This window comes from Aphidius gifuensis, linkage group LG4 (assembly GCF_014905175.1).
Source record: "Aphidius gifuensis isolate YNYX2018 linkage group LG4, ASM1490517v1, whole genome shotgun sequence".
Classification (NCBI taxonomy): domain Eukaryota; kingdom Metazoa; phylum Arthropoda; class Insecta; order Hymenoptera; family Braconidae; genus Aphidius; species Aphidius gifuensis.
In genome coordinates, this window is record NC_057791.1 from 14,204,587 (window position 1) to 14,224,958 (window position 20,372).

The 20,372-nt window shown below is 28.3% G+C and overlaps 5 protein-coding genes across 5 annotated transcripts; 3 read left to right on the forward strand and 2 right to left on the reverse strand.

Annotated features, from left to right (window-relative positions):
- Window positions 1-32: 32 nt before the first annotated feature.
- Window positions 33-5,409, forward strand: LOC122853884. The gene is made up of 3 exons (XM_044154293.1): window positions 33-342; window positions 2,705-3,151; window positions 3,261-5,409. Exons 1-3 carry the CDS (start codon window positions 72-74, stop codon window positions 5,390-5,392), a joined length of 2,850 nt encoding a protein of 949 aa, XP_044010228.1. The 5' UTR covers window positions 33-71; the 3' UTR covers window positions 5,393-5,409.
- A 1,407-nt stretch (window positions 5,410-6,816) lies between these two features.
- LOC122855131 (DNA primase small subunit) lies at window positions 6,817-8,430 on the forward strand. The gene is made up of 3 exons (XM_044156297.1): window positions 6,817-7,069; window positions 7,154-7,474; window positions 7,546-8,430. The coding sequence occupies exons 1-3, from the start codon at window positions 6,982-6,984 to the stop codon at window positions 8,358-8,360; spliced, it is 1,224 nt and encodes a 407-aa protein (XP_044012232.1). The 5' UTR covers window positions 6,817-6,981; the 3' UTR covers window positions 8,361-8,430.
- Window positions 8,431-8,762: 332 nt separating this feature from the next.
- On the reverse strand, window positions 8,763-11,624 carry LOC122855132 (protein lethal(2)denticleless-like). Its single transcript, XM_044156298.1, has 3 exons — window positions 11,463-11,624; window positions 11,040-11,284; window positions 8,763-10,939 (listed from the first exon to the last, which is right to left on the reverse strand). The coding sequence occupies exons 1-3, from the start codon at window positions 11,503-11,505 to the stop codon at window positions 9,287-9,289; spliced, it is 1,941 nt and encodes a 646-aa protein (XP_044012233.1). The 5' UTR covers window positions 11,506-11,624; the 3' UTR covers window positions 8,763-9,286.
- Window positions 11,625-12,120: 496 nt separating this feature from the next.
- LOC122855133 (homeobox protein 2-like) lies at window positions 12,121-14,527 on the forward strand. Its single transcript, XM_044156299.1, has 5 exons — window positions 12,121-12,166; window positions 12,246-12,297; window positions 12,371-12,411; window positions 12,540-12,642; window positions 12,721-14,527. The coding sequence occupies exon 5, from the start codon at window positions 12,751-12,753 to the stop codon at window positions 14,440-14,442; it is 1,692 nt and encodes a 563-aa protein (XP_044012234.1). The 5' UTR covers window positions 12,121-12,166; window positions 12,246-12,297; window positions 12,371-12,411; window positions 12,540-12,642; window positions 12,721-12,750; the 3' UTR covers window positions 14,443-14,527.
- Window positions 14,528-15,717: 1,190 nt separating this feature from the next.
- On the reverse strand, window positions 15,718-18,059 carry LOC122853885 (protein lethal(2)denticleless-like). Its single transcript, XM_044154294.1, has 3 exons — window positions 18,017-18,059; window positions 17,582-17,835; window positions 15,718-17,485 (listed from the first exon to the last, which is right to left on the reverse strand). The coding sequence occupies exons 1-3, from the start codon at window positions 18,057-18,059 to the stop codon at window positions 16,595-16,597; spliced, it is 1,188 nt and encodes a 395-aa protein (XP_044010229.1). The 3' UTR covers window positions 15,718-16,594.
- Between the last annotated feature and the right edge of the window lie 2,313 nt (window positions 18,060-20,372).

Consider the following 20,372-nt stretch of genomic DNA (forward strand, 5'->3'; position numbering starts at 1 on the left):
CTTGCCGTGTGAACAGCTTCCAGTACTTCATCAATATACACAAATAATTTATAAAAAATTAATAGCTCATAATGACTGAAAAAATTACAAAACGCATTCATAAATGTTGTGTTCCGGAATGTCTGGGAGGAGAAAGAAGATTTAATCTACCAAATCCAGACAAAGATACTGAAAGATTTATAAAATGGTTAAAAGTGATAGGAAACGATAAACTCCTTGCCAAAGCTCCTATGAGTTTGCTTAAAAATACAACGATATGTGAAAAACACATAGAGAAAAAATATGTAAGTGGTCGCACGCGGTCTCACACAATTCCAACACTTGAATTAAATCAACAATACTGTAAGTACTCTACTTATTATGTAATATTATTAAATATTCTAATTTTAAATTACGTTAAAAATAAAAATTATTTTTTTTTTAATTTTGTTTGTAAAAATTAACGTTATTTATTAATTGAAATAATTTTTTTATTTTTGTTGGTATATTTTTTATAATATATTCCAGAGTAATGTTTATTATTATCGAAATATATACGGTTGCAAATTTCTAGTTTTTTTTCGTGGAAAAAAGTGATAGAAAAAAAGTAACGGGAAACTGTTTCTTCGAACAGCTCAAAGAATATTGTAGAAATCATCCATCAGTTTGGTTTTTAGAAATTTATTTTTTGCTGACATAAAATATAGGTACTTACAAAAAAAAAAAAAAATGAGTTAATAATAAATTAAAAAATACAAATTTTAATTTTATATCGACAAAAAAAATTATTTTATTTATCTTATTTCAAAATTTTAATACATAAATTCGGTCATATATAATTTATATTTTAGTTATGATTATTTTCTGCGAGGCATCTAGTATGACTTGCCGAGGATAAGAAGTAGAGTTACCACGATTGCTTTTCTTCAACATTTCTATGACAAAATATACAGAGAAACGTGGGGAAAAATGGGAAACCCAAAAAGACTATTTTGACTTATATTAATTTTTTGTTTTTTGATTTTTTCGTTTCCCTCCAATTTAAAAAACTCGAAAAAAATTGACGCAATTAAAAAAGAATTCTAGAAAATTTTTAGAAATTGAAAAAAAAATTATTTTATATGTATTTTTTTCTATTGTAGACAAGAAAAATAATAAATTAATTTGAAAAAAATCATTAATGAATATAAATAAATAGAAATATTTATGGGTATATTATAACGTATTTTTATTCGTATCCTGAAATTTTTGTGGCGCCACTGATGAAAATTCTTTAGTAGTATGTGTGTGCAACACACTTAATTTACGTCGTAAAAAACCATGCGTGTTCATGTCTGTGTGCCGCGCATCTAGCAAAATTTCGAAGTTTAAAGTTAAATATTTATTAAAAGAAAAGAAGAAAAATTGAAATAATTATCAAAATTTCGTCTTGTCAGGGCTACAATCTGATAGTAAATGTACAGTTTGAATCAACACAATTATTCGTAAAATGATAACGCGTATACCTTGTGTGTTAAAGTTGTCAACTTTGACAGTAAATATCTCGAAAAAGCAAACAAGAAAAATTCAAAATTATATAGATAATTATTTCATTTAGAAAATAAGCCGAAAAAATCGAAAGTCTATCAGAAATTCAGATATTCGGAATCAACCTTAATGAATATAAATAAATAGAAATAAAAACATAATAAATTTTGAGATTAATATAAAATCTTATTAATGTTGGTTCCTAGTCGCATTACCGAACTAATATTTGGGCCTTGAAGGGCCCGTGTATCAGTAACGTTATTTTTCATTCACGTGTCTTCAAATTTTTTGTGGCGCTACTGATGAAAAAATCAAGTTCTTTAGTAGTATGTATGTGTGCGATATACACTAGCAAGCAAAGTTTACATCGTTTACATCGACACTATGAGTTATGACCATGCTTGTGTTCATGCCTGTGTACCGCGCTTTTAGCGAAATTTTTATATTTTAAAGTTGCTTATTTTTCAAGATCCACGAGAGAAAACTTCAAATTTTTCGAGCGAATTCATCTTTTAAAACTCTTCAACTAGTCAGAAAAAAATTTTTAAAAAATTTCCAAGATAGATTATTTTAATTATTTCATTTAAAAAAAAAAATCTATAAGACTATTCAGAATCAACGATAAATAAATTTATATGTACTAATTTTTTTCTAATTTTTCAAAAATTATTTTCGTTTTTTCAATTCATATTTTTTTTAGAGTGTTCTATTTTGCCCCGCTTTCTCCTAGGTATATGTATTTAAAAAAAAAAAATTTATTATTTATTTACTATTGTTCATTCGAGCATTGCCTATCATTATCTAAACATATATACATATAAAATATGGTTGCAACCAATGGTTATAATAGTAATTTCGGAAACGATGATTATAAATAAGCATATTATAAAAATTCATTGTTAAAAATTTTTACATTATTTTCTTTTAAATTTTTAAAATAAAGACATAGATATATATATTCAAATTTTGTAAGGTTTATTTAAAATTTTAATTTAATAAAAATTAAAATATATATAAGCTTTAAGACTTGTCAAAAAAAAATAAATTTCTAAAAACCAAACATGATGGACAATTGCTATTGAATATACAATATTTTAGTTATTATTTCCTCATGGAAATGTTGAGAAAAAGCTTAGCTTAAAAATTGATATTTGATGTAAAAAATCATGTACGTATTAAGAAAACCTTTTTTTTTTAGGTATATCTGATGATCTTATAAATCAATATATTTCGGAGCATAATTTAGAACAAAAAATCCGTGAAAATCCCATCAGAAATTATGGAAGGTCAAGACTTCTTATGAAATTATCCACAGTGCAAGAAGCAAGTGCAACGATACTTAAAAATGATTGTGTACACCATATTGACGAGTCACCCAGAATTACCACTCCCGAAAATAATGCTACACCACCATTTATTGAAACAGGGGTTATACAAGAAATAATAATTGACTCTGCAAACACATCTGAGTCAAAAATAATAAATAATATACAAATATCACAGCCAGACGTAAATGAGTATGCTGTCAATTCACAATCATGGAGAAATGACGTCGCAGGTATACTACCACCAGGTACGATCAGTGTAAAGGCTTATTCTAGAAGAAGCAAGCGTAATTTGAAGAAAATTAGTCGAAAATTTAAGCGTAAGTAATTTTTAATAACTCAAAAATGATTAAATTCTTTATTTTAATTTAAAAACAGATTTTAGAGATAAATTTCAATATTAAAGTTCAATTATTTTTATGATTTCAGTTCTTAGAAATTTTGGTGTTTCTCGATTATCTCAATTGACTCGTGCTGAACGAAAATGGTACTTATTATGTCGTGAATTATCACGAGCCGTCATGAAGGCTAATAAACGATGTGAAAGTGCAGTCGAGGAATTAGAGCAGATTGAGCATTTATCAAGAGAATTTTCATGGGCCCAGATTAATCAGCTTCCAGAGAAGATTAAAACCTTCATATTTTCAAAAATCAAAAATGCGTCAAAGAATAAATACTCAAGACAATGGACTTTCGATGAAAAACTCTCTTTTTACGCTATAAAAAAACACAGTGCGGTTGCGTATCGTCTCTTGAGTAGAATGTTTTGTGTTCCCAGTGAAAAAACATTGCGTAAACTTGACGTTGACATTTGCTTAGAAGCAGGCCATAATCTATCACTCTACAAAGTGATAGCTGAATTTGCTTTTTCAAAAGGTTGGAAGAGTTTATTGTGTTATCTGAATTTTGATGAGACTTTTATAACTCCTGATCTGGAGTACGATCAATCAAGTGGGACCATTTATGGCTTGGTTGATGATGGCCATAAAAGATATCAAAAAGCCGCTAATCATGTTATGGTTTTTATACTGAAAAGTGTAATGGGAGATTGGGAATTTCCAGTATACTATTCATTCTGTCTATCAACCACAACTTCAAACGACATTAAGAGTACATATAGAGCCATTGTAGAAAATGCAACAAAAGTAGGCCTAGAAATAATTGGATCTGTTTGTAATGAAGGCCCTACAAATATAAAGGCTATGAGTGAACTTAGTATTGAAACAAAGAGATTTAGAAACACTGAAGGAGAGTTAGATGATGAACTCATAATTACTATTGATGGTCGTGATATTTATCACATGTACGATATTCCGCAACTCATGATCAGTATTCGAAATAATTTATTAAATCAAAATTTAAAATACAAATTAGAGGACAATGATGAATTTGGTGAAGCTTCATGGGATCACTTAGAACAAGCATTTGATATGGATAAAATGAATCCGGAAGGCCGACGTGAACTGACCAAACTTACCGAGTACCACGTAAGACCAAGTCTCATTCCAAAAATGAAAGTAAAATATTGCACTCAAGTATTCAGCAATTCTGTAGGCCTAAAAATTTATTCCTTGGGTTCTTACGAAGCTGTAATGAGAGATGACTCGAATAACGTCATAATGAAAATGCCTCGTGAAGCAAAGCATACTGGCAACGTTTTAATTTTTTTTAATGAACTTTTTGATAGCCTTCAGTCTCGCAAGGTATTAACCAACAGCTCAAATAACACATGGAATTATTTTAAAGAAAATCTCAAATATAATATGCGTTTTGTAAAAAAGAAACCAAATGAACATGAACTGCCACCATGTCTTAAACATTTTCCTGTTACTATTGAAGGATTTAAAAATGTCAAAAAATGTTTGAAAAAAAAAAATATTAAGCATTTCAACGCCCGGCTTTTAAATCAAGACGCGTTGGAAAATTTATTCGCACAAGTAAAACGAATAGTGTGCCGTGACATTCGACCATCAGCCAAAAGTTTTATTCATAGATATCAACTTTTTGCTATAAGAAATTTTACCAGTAAACCTCGTTTTTCAAATCGCCAAAATGATGATGGACAGGATGATCTCATAAGTATTAGCAGCTTCGTAGATAATTTGCATGCTAAAAATATACCTCATCAACCGGAAAATCTTGAATTCCCAGTTAGTCAGGCATTCAAACCTCGTATGAATATTCATATCAATATTGCAAAAATATTCAACAAAATACGAAATAAAGCTGTTCTTTTTACACGTACTTGCTTTGTATGTGAAGAAAATATAAAAAAACACATATTAAAATCTATTCATGAAATGGTATCACCATTTATATTTTTTTTCTCTAACTATTATGAATTAAAAAACTTTGGCAAATTACTCAAACATCAATTTAATAAAAAAGAATCATTTTATGCCACCTGGCAACTATGTAATCATTTTGAAGATATGAAATCTTTTGTTTTTTCAATTTTTATTGATTCAGCAATTGAAAACTATCTAAAACAAATTCGATTATTAATAGCTGCAAAGCGTTTTAAAAAGTCTGGATATAATTTGCTGGAATTAATGTCATAAGTTCTGATTAGGGCTAACACGAGACTTTACTATGAGACTGACTTTTTAATATTATGTACCATATTGTTATATTGATTTATTATTAATTTTTATAATAAAAACATTTTTTTAAAATATTCATGAAACTTTAAAAATTATTTTATATCGTCATTTATATCTATAGGGGTGCGTTCCGTAGAGGACCGCGGTCTACCAAAAATAGGCGTGGTTTACCATAGTGAATTGAATTTCGTTGTAGTGTCAGCACTGCTATGTATTACAAAACGTAAACAAACATAAACAAACGTAAACACCGAAAAATATAATTAACATATTACAAAGAAAAAAATAATTTGGCATCAAAACAAATTGTCAATTAAAATAGTGGGTGTATATTGTTGTTATCTGAATTATTTAGCCTGTAAATTGTATTTTTTTTCAAAGTTAATGCTTCAAAACACATCAAAACATATCATAACTCAACCACATCCACAACAATAACAATACATACATAGAAAGGTGTAAAAAAGAGTATACATGAGACTGGTTCTTTTTTAGGGATTCCTAGGAAGATTTTTAATTTTTATGGATCCACTCTGATTATGGCCAAAAAGGACCGCGGTCCCCCTACGGAACGCACCCTAGGTCTTGATTGATTACTGTTAGCAAATGTTATAAGAAAAGGATGTGGATTTTATATACCTGTTAATTTCTTCGGCTACATTACTATATTACCAAGAAGACTAGAAATACATTGAGGAAAGAGCAGTGGCGTTAAAACAAATAATTCTTAAAAAATAAGATTAAAACATGGCTGATCCAGCTCCTTATGTCCTACGCTGTTGCAATCTGACTTTTTGCCGACTGCGCATTCAATTGCGCATGCGTGAAAATAAACAGGAAAAAAAATATAAACACCCAAAAGAAAGCAGCTATTTTTTTTCCTGTTTATTTTCGCGCATGCGCAGTCGGCAAAAAGTCATATTGCAACAGCGTAGAACATGGCTGATCCAGCCCCTCATGCCCTACGCTGTTGCAAACTGACTTTTTTCTGACTGCGCATTTAACTGCGCATGCGCGAAAATAAAGAGAAAAAAAAAATAAACACCCAAAAGAAAGCACCTAATGCACAGCTATTTTTAAAAAAATAAATAATTCTGCGCATCAGCGCCTACGCGTGCGCTGATGGAGATCACATCAGTGTTATGAACACCGAGTTCATGAAAGAAAGCACCCATTAATTTATTAAATAAATCCAAATACATTGTTGTTGTTGTTGTTGTTGTTTTTGCGATATATTTATTTATATCAACTTGAATCAAGCCGCTGAGAGTTTATGCTAGTAAGCACTAGTAAGTTTTGATGCCATAAGGGGCGTTCCTGAGTTTCATGTTTTTATACTGCCAAACAGGTATAATACCGGTATGAAAGTACTAAACCTAAATCGACCATTTGCCCAACTGTACCCAACACTGTTGCAGACTGATGAAAAGTTACCAAAATTTTAAAACAAAATCAACAACAACAAAGCCAAACAAAACCGCCAAAATCCATGTTGAATAAATTTTATTAAAGTTAAACAATCGAATTAACATTGTTAAAATTAAAAAATGGAAAACTTGAAGGATTTGTTGCCAATATATTATTCAAGATTATTTCCGTTTACTGAATATTATCGTTGGCTCAGTTATGGAAGCGGTAACCTACAATAATTTTATCAACAATATTTTTTAATTATTACAATTTATATATAAAAATAATAATAATAATTTTATTTATCAGATAATTTATTCAGTAGAAGAGAATTTTCTTTTACTCTTGATGATGATGTTTATGTACGTTACCAATCATTCAAAAATCCAAAACAACTTGAGACTGAAATAAAAAGATTATTACCATTTAAAATTGATATTGGTGCAATATTTAATACAACACCAAATCAAAATAATAGAAATTGTAAAGCTATTGAACGTGAACTTGTATTTGATATTGATTTAACTGATTATGATGAAATTCGTACATGTTGTTCTGGTGCTGACATTTGTAACAAATGCTGGAAATACATGGCTGTTGCTTGCAAGATACTGGACACTGCTTTGAGAGGTAAATATTATTTAACAAATAAATTATCAATTTGTTAAAATTATTGGGTTAATTATTTTTTGTTATTACAGAGGATTTTGATTTTAATCATATTCTTTGGGTATTTTCTGGAAGAAGAGGTATTCATGCTTGGATATGTGATTCATCAGCACGTTTACTTGACCCAGCATCACGTGTTGCTGTTGCTGAATATCTTCAACTTATATCTGGTGGACAATTTATGAAGAAAAAAGTTAATTTAACTGATAAAATTCATCACTCTGTTCAGCGTGCTCTTAATATAATATCACCACGATTTATTGAAATATTTGTTGAAGAACAAGACATGTTTGGAACTGCTGAAAGAATTGACAAATTTTTAGGATTATTACCTGATGATACATCAAGGAATGAACTGAAATTAATATTTGATCAATGTACTAAAAATACTGATCATTGGAATGAATTTGTTGAGTATGTCAGTAAACAACCACAGACAAATAAAAAATGGAAATATCGTCAATTAGTTGAAGAAGTTATGCTACAATATTCATATCCAAGACTTGATATTAATGTATCAAAAGGAATAAACCATCTTTTAAAATCACCATTTTGTATACATCCTAAAACTGGAAAAGTTTCAATTCCAATAAATCCAAAAACAATTGATAAATTTGATCCACTTACAACACCAACAATTCACATGTTGATTGATGAAGTTAATGCATATGATGAAAAAGATAAACAAGTTGTATTGGAAGGTGAAACAATTGCTGTCAAGAAAATTAAAGATTATAAAAAAACATCTCTTAATAAATCATTACATTTATTTGAAGAATTTCTCAGAAGTTTGCAGGCAGCAAGAAAAGTTGAAAAAGAAAATCAAAATGCTACTTTAGATTTTTAATATGTGTAATTAATCGTTTTTTTTCTGTCATAATTATTATATTTTTTTTAATAAAAGTTTTTTAGTTAAATTGTTTTGAATGTTTTATTCAGTAAAACCTATCTGATTTGTTTTTTTTTTTAATCATCCATCAAGTAAATGTTGGATTGAAGCAGCTGAAAGACAATGATGAAATTAAAATTGTTGGTAAGGCTAATAAAGTCACAGTTGCTCTTGATGTGGTGTCATCACTGTTGCTACTGAAGATAATTTTATTAAAATTAAGTAAAAATAAATCTCATTATGAGCAATTTTTCTTTCAAATAAATTTCAATGATTATTTTTTTAAAACTAACTTAAACTATATAAAAAATATAGAAATATTATCAAGAATATAACAATTTTATAAATAATTAAATTCCGTTTTTGTGTTGTTGAAAAACATATATTTCATCACAAATACTATATACATTTTATGCTTAAATTACAACTTTTATAAAAAAAAATGTTGATAAGAAAAAATATCCTAATGGAATAGAGGTATATTTGTAGAAGCAGGCAATTAACTAACATACATTTTTTTAGAGTAAAATTTCTACGAAAATACTATGAAAAAAAAGATTCACAAGTAGAAAAATACTATAGAGTAAATATCTTAATGTAACCAATACAAATATCAACATTACAACGTCATTTCAATGGTCTGAATAAATAATTATACGAAAGAACAATTAATTTAATTTTTTTAATTAAATAAAAAAGAACACTCGAGAGATACTGGATTTGCTTTCGTAGCAATAACAAAAGAACTTCTTTTTTTTTCTTTCTGGCTGATCCATGTAAGAACAAAAAATGAAGTGGCTTTCATAGTAATTTAATTTATCAGTTATTAAATTAAAATTATGGTAATAATAATAATAATAATAGTAATAATACTTTTCGGATATTCATCTAACAGTATTTCCGTTTTCCACCGATTGTGAAGGAACTTCAATATTTTTAGAAAATAAATTTTTATCGCTATCACGACTGGATGGATGGAAAAAACGATACAACGAAGATGTTTTTTCAGTTTTTCTTGGTTCAGCTGATTTTGAACGACTATTTCTTTTTGCTGGAGTTGTCATTCGACTACCAGCAGCAACACACGTTTCACTATCTGTTAATTTTTTTGATTCAAATCTTTCTTTTTGAATAATAGTCAGCCAGTTATTTTTTTTTGATTTTTGAGGTGATACTTGAATAAGATGAGGTGCTGTTCCATCTTCAACGTAATTTGGTAAGTTATGTGTTGGTGAAAATGGTGTTTGTCTTTTATTATTATCAGCTGCATCAGGACTTTGTTGATTGCTTTGTTCTCTTGAAGTTGAAGGACTAAATAGTCTTCTAGCTCTTCTATTTACAGTATGAAACTTTCTTTTAGCTGGTGGTTCCCAGTTTTCTTGAATTGGTGAAAGTGTTGATTTATATTTACCATCAGTCCAAGAACCTGTGATCATTTGATGATGAGTTCTCTTTCTTTCTGTATCTAAACTTTCTATTTCAGAATTATAATCAGAATTATAATCTCCAGGAGTTCTATCAGATCCAGGAGTATGTTCATCAGTTATTCGACGACGTCGTGAAATTGTTGGTGTTGTTTCTATAGATGATTGTCTTGGCAGTGGTATGCCAGTTACTTCTTCAGCTCGACCAGCATTTTCAACTTGATCATTGTCTGTTTTGTGTTCTGGTCCAATTTTCCAAATTCTATGTGTACTATCGTCAGAACAGGTGACAATTTTTATTTCACCAACACTGCACCATGCAACACAAGTTACTTCCTTGGTATGACCGGTAAGACGTACAAGAGGTAATCCAGGTTTATTTGTTTTCCAAATGTATGCGTTTTCATCACTAGAACCACTTGCCAAATAACGACCATCAGAACTCAGGCATGTTTTAACATAAAACGTTGAATTTTCATGACCATAATATTGGGCAAAGGGTTTTTTATTGTATGATGAAATATTATATGCATAAATAATATTATCCATGCAACTTGCATATAGTGTTGTTCCAACTGGGCAAACAATTAACGATGTAAAACCATTTTTAGTACTTCCACCAGAATAATCCATAGTATACTTTGGTAATGGATCTTTTTTATGAACACTATAGTTTTTTCTTAAATCCCATACTTTAATAAGACCATCTCCAGCAGCACCAGATATCAAAGTCATTTGATCTTGAAAAGTAAGACCAGTAATACTTTGTGTTCTTGATTGTGCATCAGATACACCACGTCGTCTTTTATTAGACTTAGAAACATGTCCATTTATAATGCATAAATCTGGTTTTCTTTCACTATTGGGAGGAACAGTAGCTCTTATGTCCCAGACCATTATTGCACCATCACGAGCACCAGTTGCAAAAACTGCTGTATCCTCTGGTCTAAATACAACTGTTTTGACACTTCTATCGTGAGAACCAAATACGCCAATTTCTGTAAAATCTGAATTTGACACATCCCAAAGTCTAGCTGTTTGATCACCTGATGCTGTGACAAGTTGAAGCTTGCCTGGCATCCATGCTACGTCAAATATTGCATTACAATGTGCCTATAAATCATAATAATAATAAAAAAAAAAAAAACAATTTAATACGTTTAACATAATGTGAAAAATGAAGAGTAAAAAAAAATATGTCAATGACATTTACCTGATATCCATCAAGGGCTTGATTTGGTAAGCCTTTTTTTGATGTGTCTTGCAAAGCAATTTTACCATCTTCATTGGCAAGAGCAAGTATGTGTCCATAATTTTTAGTTGTTGAAAATTTACAAGCAAATACTGGTGGTTCAGGATTAAAATCAGGAGCTTCAGTATTTGGAGTTATTCCATGATAAATATTATCACGAGGACTTTTCAGTCGATAAAGTGCAATATCATAATCTCTTATTGATTCTAAAAATTTAAAATAAACATTATTAATATTATTACAACTGTATTGTTAATGCTAATATTACCGATAATAATAATTATTATTAATTAATAATGGAAATTTAATAATATATAATGATAATAATAAATGGTTAACCTCTATATAATGAAAGATAAAAAACAAATTAAACTATTTAATTACCAAATCCAGATGTTCGACGTGTTAATGAATCAATAATGTTCATTATTAAATAATCACTGATTTTTTATTAACAACAATTAAATAAACACTGTATTTATATTAATTATTATTTGCTGTGAATAAATATGTGTTTACATCACAGATTAACGCGCGAGAATGTGCTCAATGCAGCCATGCAGCTCAATGTGGTACATTTCCCGCAAAATATATATTAACTGCGCAAGTCAATGTGTTTTATATATTTTCATAAAGAATATTTTTTTTCAACAATAAATTTGCTGAGTTATTAAAAAATTATAAACAATGCAATATTTTGTTTTTCGTGTTATTTTTACTATGTTTATTTATTGTTGATAAATTAATGATAACAATAAGTTAAAATGATCATCTTGAACAATCTTGAATATAATAAAAAAAGGAAATACGTTTATAGTTTTCATGATAGATGGCGAAACTTTTTTGATCGGTAAAAAAAATTTCTACTAAAAAAAAAAGACGCCATTTTCATAAAATATATTTTTGTTTTGTTTACGTTTTGTTAAAAATTATTCTAATTAGTTTCAACATTATTTATATTATATTGTTAATGTTTTTATTTTCTGTTGATTTTTGAATTATGAGTTGTAATATAAAAAAATAAATACGAATATGAAAACAACATTAAAATCGAATGGAATAAAAAATAACAGTCTGAAAGTGTCAAGGTATTTATTAACCTGTAAAAATATTGCACTGTAAACAATAATTAAACATTCTTTATAATTGTTTTAAATATTCTTCAAGACAATCAAATATTAATGGAGTTTGGAGTAAGCTGATTGATAAATACAAAAATGTAAGTAAATATCAATTTTGACACATGGATTTGTAGGTAAACAGCTAATTTATTTTGTATAAATTATTTACAGATATCAAGTGATAATAACTTGTTCCAGCATAAAAATGACAAGTAAGTTTTACTCACCTTTTGCTCAGCATTGTTTTGAGTTAAATTGGAGTAGATAAATATTATTATTAGATTTGTGAATGATAAACACCGTTGCTGTTGAAAATAAATATTAATTATGCATTTTTTAGCTTGAAAAATCATTTATGCCAAAGCGAACTGCCTTTTCAATCAAAAGAAATATCTGAAGCACGAGTTCTAGCATGGGATAATTTTTTTAATAAATATAAAAATGTAAGTAATCTAAAAAATGTATAAATAACACTCAAAACAAATTTATTTAAAATAAAATGTTGGTGAAATAATTTTCAGTCTTCTGATCAAGACGAAATCGATCTTGGTATGTCAAAATCGGAAAAAGATAACAAGGATGATGACCATCAAAATGAAAATAATCAAGATGACAATAAATATTATAATAAAGTTCGGGCTTCAATGAAAAAAGATCCGGCATCAGTTCAATATTGGATTGATACTGGTGAACCTCCACATAAATTGGATGTCATTGAACAACCAGATAGTGCATCTTCAATAAGTGAAGATGATGATGATGATGATGATTGTGGTGATAATTTGAAATTTGATAAATCATCATTAAAACATGATAATAATAACAAAACTCGTGGTACAAGTCCAGTTGATAGTTCAGTTGATACAGCTGCTTATATACTTTCAAATAAAAATATCACTAAAAAAGCAGAAGCAATTGCTATTATTGAAGATTCCAAAACACCAAAAAAACTAAAATCTAATAGTGAAAATAATAATACAAATAATGAAGTAAAATTGTCTATTGAATCATCAATACTTTGTAATGGTAATGAAGAAATTGTTGATGATCAAAATGACATTAATAAAAGTCTTGATAAATCTACAAATAAAACAAAGGAAATTAATTATGTTCCTTTGAAAATATCAGATGCTGTCATGCATTTAGATAAAATATTAAATGCAACAAAAAAATCTACTAGTCAAGATGATGACAGTACTGAAGATTTACAGTTTAAAAATAATAATGAAACTTCAAATAAAGCTATGAAATCATATCAACGTCGTAAATTGTATACTGGACGAAGTTCGCCAGTTGATATTTGTTCATCAAGTGCTGAAAGACGACCCAGATCATTAGCTATAACTGCTAATGAAACACTTGTCAATCAAACACCATCAACTGGTATTAAAAAAAGAAAACGTTTTAGAAAAACAATAAAAATAACTAAACAAAGACGAAGCTCTAGATTAGCAAGTATCAATGAAAATTGTTCAACAGAGAAAAATGATTTTATTAAAAGATTAGAATCTAGCTATGTAGATGATAAAAAAAAATTACTATTAAATTATCAAAAAGAAGCGAAATTAAAAAATAAAAAATTACAAATTCATAATTCTCAGGTTAAAATATTTACTGCAAAATCAAATAGTCAATCAAAGGATGATGACAAATTAAAAAATTTAAAAGATCTTTGCTCAAAAAAACAGCTTGTTGTTTGTTTAAATAAAATTCCTGATAATATATTTAATTCTTTAATAACTAAAACAACAATTGAATCTGATGAACGATTAATTAATTCACAACATAATAAAAAACCAAAGCTTCCAATAAAGCCGTTATTACCCAATCATTCAAAAATTGTTGATAAAAAAATCATTCATAAAACATCAAATAAATCTAAAAAATATGAAGATTCAAAAAACAAACATATGAAACGAAAACGTCGAAATTTTAAAGCTAAAAATGTTGAAATAAAAAAATATAATTCTGATGATGTTTTGGTAGATATAAAAAATTTATTTAATGATGTATCAAAAAATAATGATTTAACATTAAATAATATGAGAAAAAATTTAAATAATCCAAAATGTTTATATTCATTTTGTATTGATGGATCTTCTGATGATGAATCAGAAATAATTCCACCTGTAACACGAAGAACAATTTTTAATAAAGAAACAATTACATTTTCATCTGATGAAGAAGATGATTTTGATAAATTGCTTCAAGAAAATAAAAAAAAGAAAAGAAGAATTTCGTAATGGCTTATTACTGATATAAGTTATTAGACTTGTGGTTTTCTAATAAAACATCAAAAATATATTTAAAATAATTAGATTAAACTGTAGTCAGTAAATATATAACATTGAATAGATTTGTAATGAATTTTAAATTATTAATTTTTGATACTGAATTAACTTTTTGTAAATAGAATTAATTAAAAAAACATTTGTAAAATTGAAAAATAAATTTTGTATATTTGTATTTATAAAGTTAATAAAAATAAATGAAAATAAATTCATTGTTAAAAAAATTCTCAATTAGTTTAAAAAAATAATTTTGGAAAAGTACTGTTGATAAATTTATTACTATGATTTTATTAATAGACGTTGTTTAATGATAAGTTTCGATAGATTGTTGAGGTGATAACTACAAAATATTTCTCTAATTTCTTTGTGAAAATAATTCTCCAAAAAAAATCCGAAAAAGTTTTTCGGATTTTTTTTGGTCCGTCCATTCATTTGAATAATTTTGATTTATTATTAGTGAGAATTATAGAAGCGATACTTGTCTTTCCAATCTTCAAAACCATCTATTTTCATTTTCAAACCAAGTTGCAACGAGACATGTCTAGTGTAAACAAAAATGTCAATATCAGTTACGTTTAAGAGTTTTTCAACGATATCAGTTACAAGCTTGTTTAACTCTATCACCGATTAGACTATCAGATACCATTTGGCTTTGAGCACTCCATGTGACATCCAGATTCAATGATTTTTTGACTTTGTTGTTCATAAGGGTGTTTAATAATTGCTGACGTCGTTTATTCCATTCTAATGGTTTCTATTCAGTTGTGTTATTTGGAAACATTCTGCTAAGGATTCTGTTGTTAATAAAATGAATCACCTCATCTATTTTCTTCAGCTGCTATTTTTATTTTTGATTCGAGATATTTTTTATTTTCTCGTAATCGTGAACGTCAATGAATTGATATAGTATTATTTTATTTATAAAACTAATGATCAAGCAAATTATTACTTTTAATTTTACATATATAAATAAATGTAAGTCAGAAAAGAAATAAAGACCGACTACTAATGCTGCATCGAGAGGAAAAACTGATGGATGCTACGAGTTCCAGGACTATCAAACATTCGGCAGTCAACTTTCAGCTATCATGATACCATTATTTCCACAATAAATAGCCTCTTGTTTTTATTTTATTTTATTTTATTTACTAACTAAAAAAAATTGATTTTAAATATTTTTTTGAGTTTTTTTTTTTACGCCACCACTGTAAATAAAATTTACAATAAAATTTTAATATGTTTATTTAACTATATACATACAGTTGAATAACCATAGATTTAATTTTTAAATGTCATCATAAACCAGTTGGTATTTAAAAAAATAAAAATAAAATAAATAAGAAGCTCCATAAGCACTATTTAAAGAAGAATTTAAATAAAAACTAGGATTAATATAGTGTCAGGAATACAGAGAAAAAAAATAAAAATAAATACACGTAATAAAAAAAAAAAAGAAAAAAAAAAAAAAAAAATTTAATTCAAAGTCCCCAGAAGGGTCATAAAGTCATAGGGTAGAAACAATGGGGATCCCAGGGTTTTCCAAACCCGAAGAAAAGGAAAAAAAAAAAAAAAAAGTCTAGCCGAGTGGTCCTGATGCACGATAACAATAGAGTAAAAGAGGTCTTAATATCGATATTGCGAAAAAATTCTCTCTTTTGTTGTGTATATGCTCAACAAACTGAAGAGTGACCACAAACAAAAAAGTGTTCTTGCACGGGGTCGAGCAATCGATTATGTGTGTATGCTTGCCAAGTGATTCGTGATTAGACAGAAGGTACACCATCAGTATTACTATACCACACGACATAACTCATTTAATGCGAATTTGATTGAACTGAATTTTTCACTCAATGAAGGCGTTTTGTTTTCAACATTGGGCGGGGAGAGGGCTGGCCGTTGTCGTTGGTGGCTTGCTGACTTTATAAAAAAACGCAATACTCTTGAGATAAACCCTTACTCACTCTCCAGCATTTCTCATTCAATTTTTTTTTTTAGCATAATATTATATCCAGGACGAGTTTAAATCAATTCTTTGTTTTTATTTTATTTTATTTACATTTGTTGACTTATTTATTTTTTGATTTAAACTATAATATAATAATAACTATTCATCGTTTTTCTCGTGTTCAGGTCCAATTTTCCAAATTCTATGTGTACTATCATCAGAACAGGTGACAATTTTTATTTCACCAACACTGCACCATGCAACACAAGTTACTTCCTTGGTATGACCGACAAGACGTACAAGAGGTGATCCAGGTTTATTTGTTTTCCAAATGTATGCGTTTTCATCACTAGAACCACTTGCCAAATAACGACCATCAGAACTCAGGCATGTTTTAACATAAAACGTTGAATTTTCATGACCATAATATGCGGCAAATGGTTTTTCATTGTATGATGAAATATTATATGCATAAATAATATTATCCATGCAACTTGCATATAGTGTTGCTCCAGCTGGACAAACAATTAACGATGTAAAACCATTTCTAGTACTTCCACCAGAATAATTCATAGTATACTTTGGTAATGGATCTTTTTCATGAACACTATAATTTTTTCTTAAATCCCATACTTTAATAAAACCATCTCCAGCAGCACCAGATATCAAAGTCATATCATCTTGAAAAATAAGATCAGTAATACTTTGTGCTCTTGATTGTACTTCAGATCCATCACGTTGTCTATCAATAGACTTACAAACATGTCCATTTGCAATGCAATTATATGGTTTTCTTTTACCATTTGGAGCAACAACTCTTATGTCCCATAGCATTATTGCACCACCACGAGCACCAGTTGCAAAAACTGCTTTATCCTCTGGTCTAAATACAGCTGTTTTGACACTTCTCTCGTGAGAACTAAATACGCCAATTTCTTTAAAATCTGAATTTGACACATCCCAAAGTCTAGCTGTTTGATCACCTGATGCTGTGACAAGTTTAAGCTCCCCTGGCATCCATGCTACGTCAAATATTGCATTACAATGTGCCTATAAATCATAATAATAAGAAAAAAAAAACAATTTAATACGTTTGACATTATGTCAAAAATGAAGAGTAAAAAAATATATGTCAATGACATTTACCTGATGTCCATCAAGGGCTTGATTTGGTAAGCCTTTTGTTGATGTGTCTTGCAAAGCAATTTTACCATCTTCATTGGCAAGAGCAAGTATGTGTCCATATTTTTCAGTTGTTGAAAATTTACAAGCAAATACTGGTGGTTTAGGAATTTTAGGATTAAAATCAGCAGCTTCAGTATTTGGAGTTATTCCATGATAAATATTATCACGATGACATTTAAGTCGATAAAGTGCAATATCATAATCTTTTATTGTTTCTAAAAATTTAAAATAAACGTTATTAATATTATTACAACTGTATTGTTAATTCTAATATCACCGATAATAATAATTATTATTAATTAATAATGGAAATTTAATAATATATAATCATAATAATAAAATGGTTATAACCTCTATATAATGAAAGATAAAAAACAAATTAAACTATTCAATTACCAAATCCAGATGTTCGACGTGTTAATGAATCAGTAATGTTCATTATTAAATAATCATTGATTTTTCGCTAACAACAATAAAATAATCACTTTATTTATATTAATTATTACTTGCTGTGAATGAACATGTATGTTTGCATCACAGATTAACGCACGAGAATGTGGTACACGTGGTACACGTGGTAAATTTCCTCAAAAATCAAAATATATATTAACTGCGCAAGTCAATGTGTTTTATATTTTCACAAAGAATATTTTTATTCAACAATAAATTTACTGAGTTATCAAAAAATTATAAAAAATACAATATTTTCTTTTCGTGTTATTTTTACAATGTTTATTTTTTGTTGATAAAATAATGATAACAAAAGTTAAAATATGTTCATCTTGAATATAAAAAAAAAGAAAACACGTTGATAGTTTTCATGATAGATGGGAAACTTATTTCAATTTGATCATTGTCTTTCTCGAGTTCAAGTCCGATTTTCCATATTCTATGTGTACTATTGTCAGAACAGGTGATAATTTTTGGTCCACCAACCCCACCAACACTGCACCATGTACCACAAGTTACTTCCTTGTCATGACTGGGAAGACGTACAAGAGGTGATTCTGGTTTATTTGTTTTCTAAATTTATACTTCATCACTAGAACCACTTGCTAAATAACGACCATCAGAACTTAAACATGTTTCAACATAAAACGTTGAATTTTCATGACCATAATATTCGGCAAATGGTTTTTCATTGTATGATGAAGTATTCTATGCATAAATAATATTATCCATGCAACTTGCATATAGTGTTGTTCCAGCTGGACAAACAATCAACGATGTGAAACCATTTTTAGTACTTTCACCAGAATAATTCATAATATATTTTGGTAATGGATCTTTTTTATATGAACACTATAATTTTTTTTTAAATCCCATACTTTAATAAGACCATCTCCAGCAGCACCAGATATCAAAGTTATTTGATCTTGAAAAGTAAGACCAGTAATATACCTTTGTTCTTGATTGTACTTTAGATCCACCACGTCGTCTTTTAATAGACTTACAAACATGTCTATTTATAATGCAATTATTTATTTTTTATTCTTGACAGTGGTACATTGATAGCTCTGATGACCCAAAGCATCTTGCTTTTATTATTTTTTAAAACATGTTTTATAATTTTTTTTGTTGAACTCTAACATTCAGTAGTAGTTTTTGGCATTTGATGGGGCATGTCTACTTGGAGTGACATTTAAATATTTTTAACACTCTAGAGAGATCGCGATGATAAAGAGTGAATTTGCTTCGTGACCGGCAATAATCCCCCGTTGCAAAAGCTTCTCAAGTTGGATATTGTATTCGATTTTGCTGACACAACGAACGACTGATTTGTTAAAATGTGAGGATATATATAGTTTTTATATATAAAAACTGTGCCAGCATTTTTTATCATTTTAAAAATATTTAAAACTATTTATTGTTTGATAGATTGATATATATATATAATTGATGCACGTGTTATGATGAATCGAAAAAAAAATTTAAAAATGTAAATATAAATATATTATAAATATATAAAAAACATAGATATAGAAAATAGTAACACCTGCCCTATGTCGATTAGTTCTCGGCACGTGTATTATCCATGTAATCTCATACCAGTGCTCTTCACGTGTCGATCGCAATGATTATACAATATATATATGTATACACATATACTTAACCACATTCGTTTAAACACCAGATGAGCATGCCCTTAGAAAACAGTCACGTTCATCTCTCCCTTTTTTTATACACATATATTATTATTTAATTTTATTAATGTTTTGTTTTTAAAACTTTGACTTTTTTTTACATGTGCATGTAATGCTTGTCACTGAGGTATATGTTTTTCATCAACAAGCTGTAATAATTATAGTTACGTAAAGTGTGGTGGTATTTAGTCGGGCTAATTGCGATCAGAGGGTGGATTAAACGATACTGCATGTGACATTATGATACCTTTGACACGCGACATTGTATACTATTTGTAGCACATATGTTATATACTTGAGATTGAAAACAAATTTTTTTAAAGAGTTTATATTGTTGTAGCGGTTATTCATCAGGGATACCGGGCCTTCGAGTGCCACCGTATGATTTGAAAACGAAGTAGAAAATTTTGTGATTTCTAAGATTATAATGAGTCATGATTTCGAAATAATATATGGTTTTAATAAAATTTACAAGTAATTTATAAATTGCTATAAGTTTGTTTAGGTCAAAATACAATTTATTTATGAAATTTAATTTTTTTTTTATAACAATATAATAGTTGCACTTATTCAAGTCAAAATTGAAGGATTTGTCACGAGTAAATAAT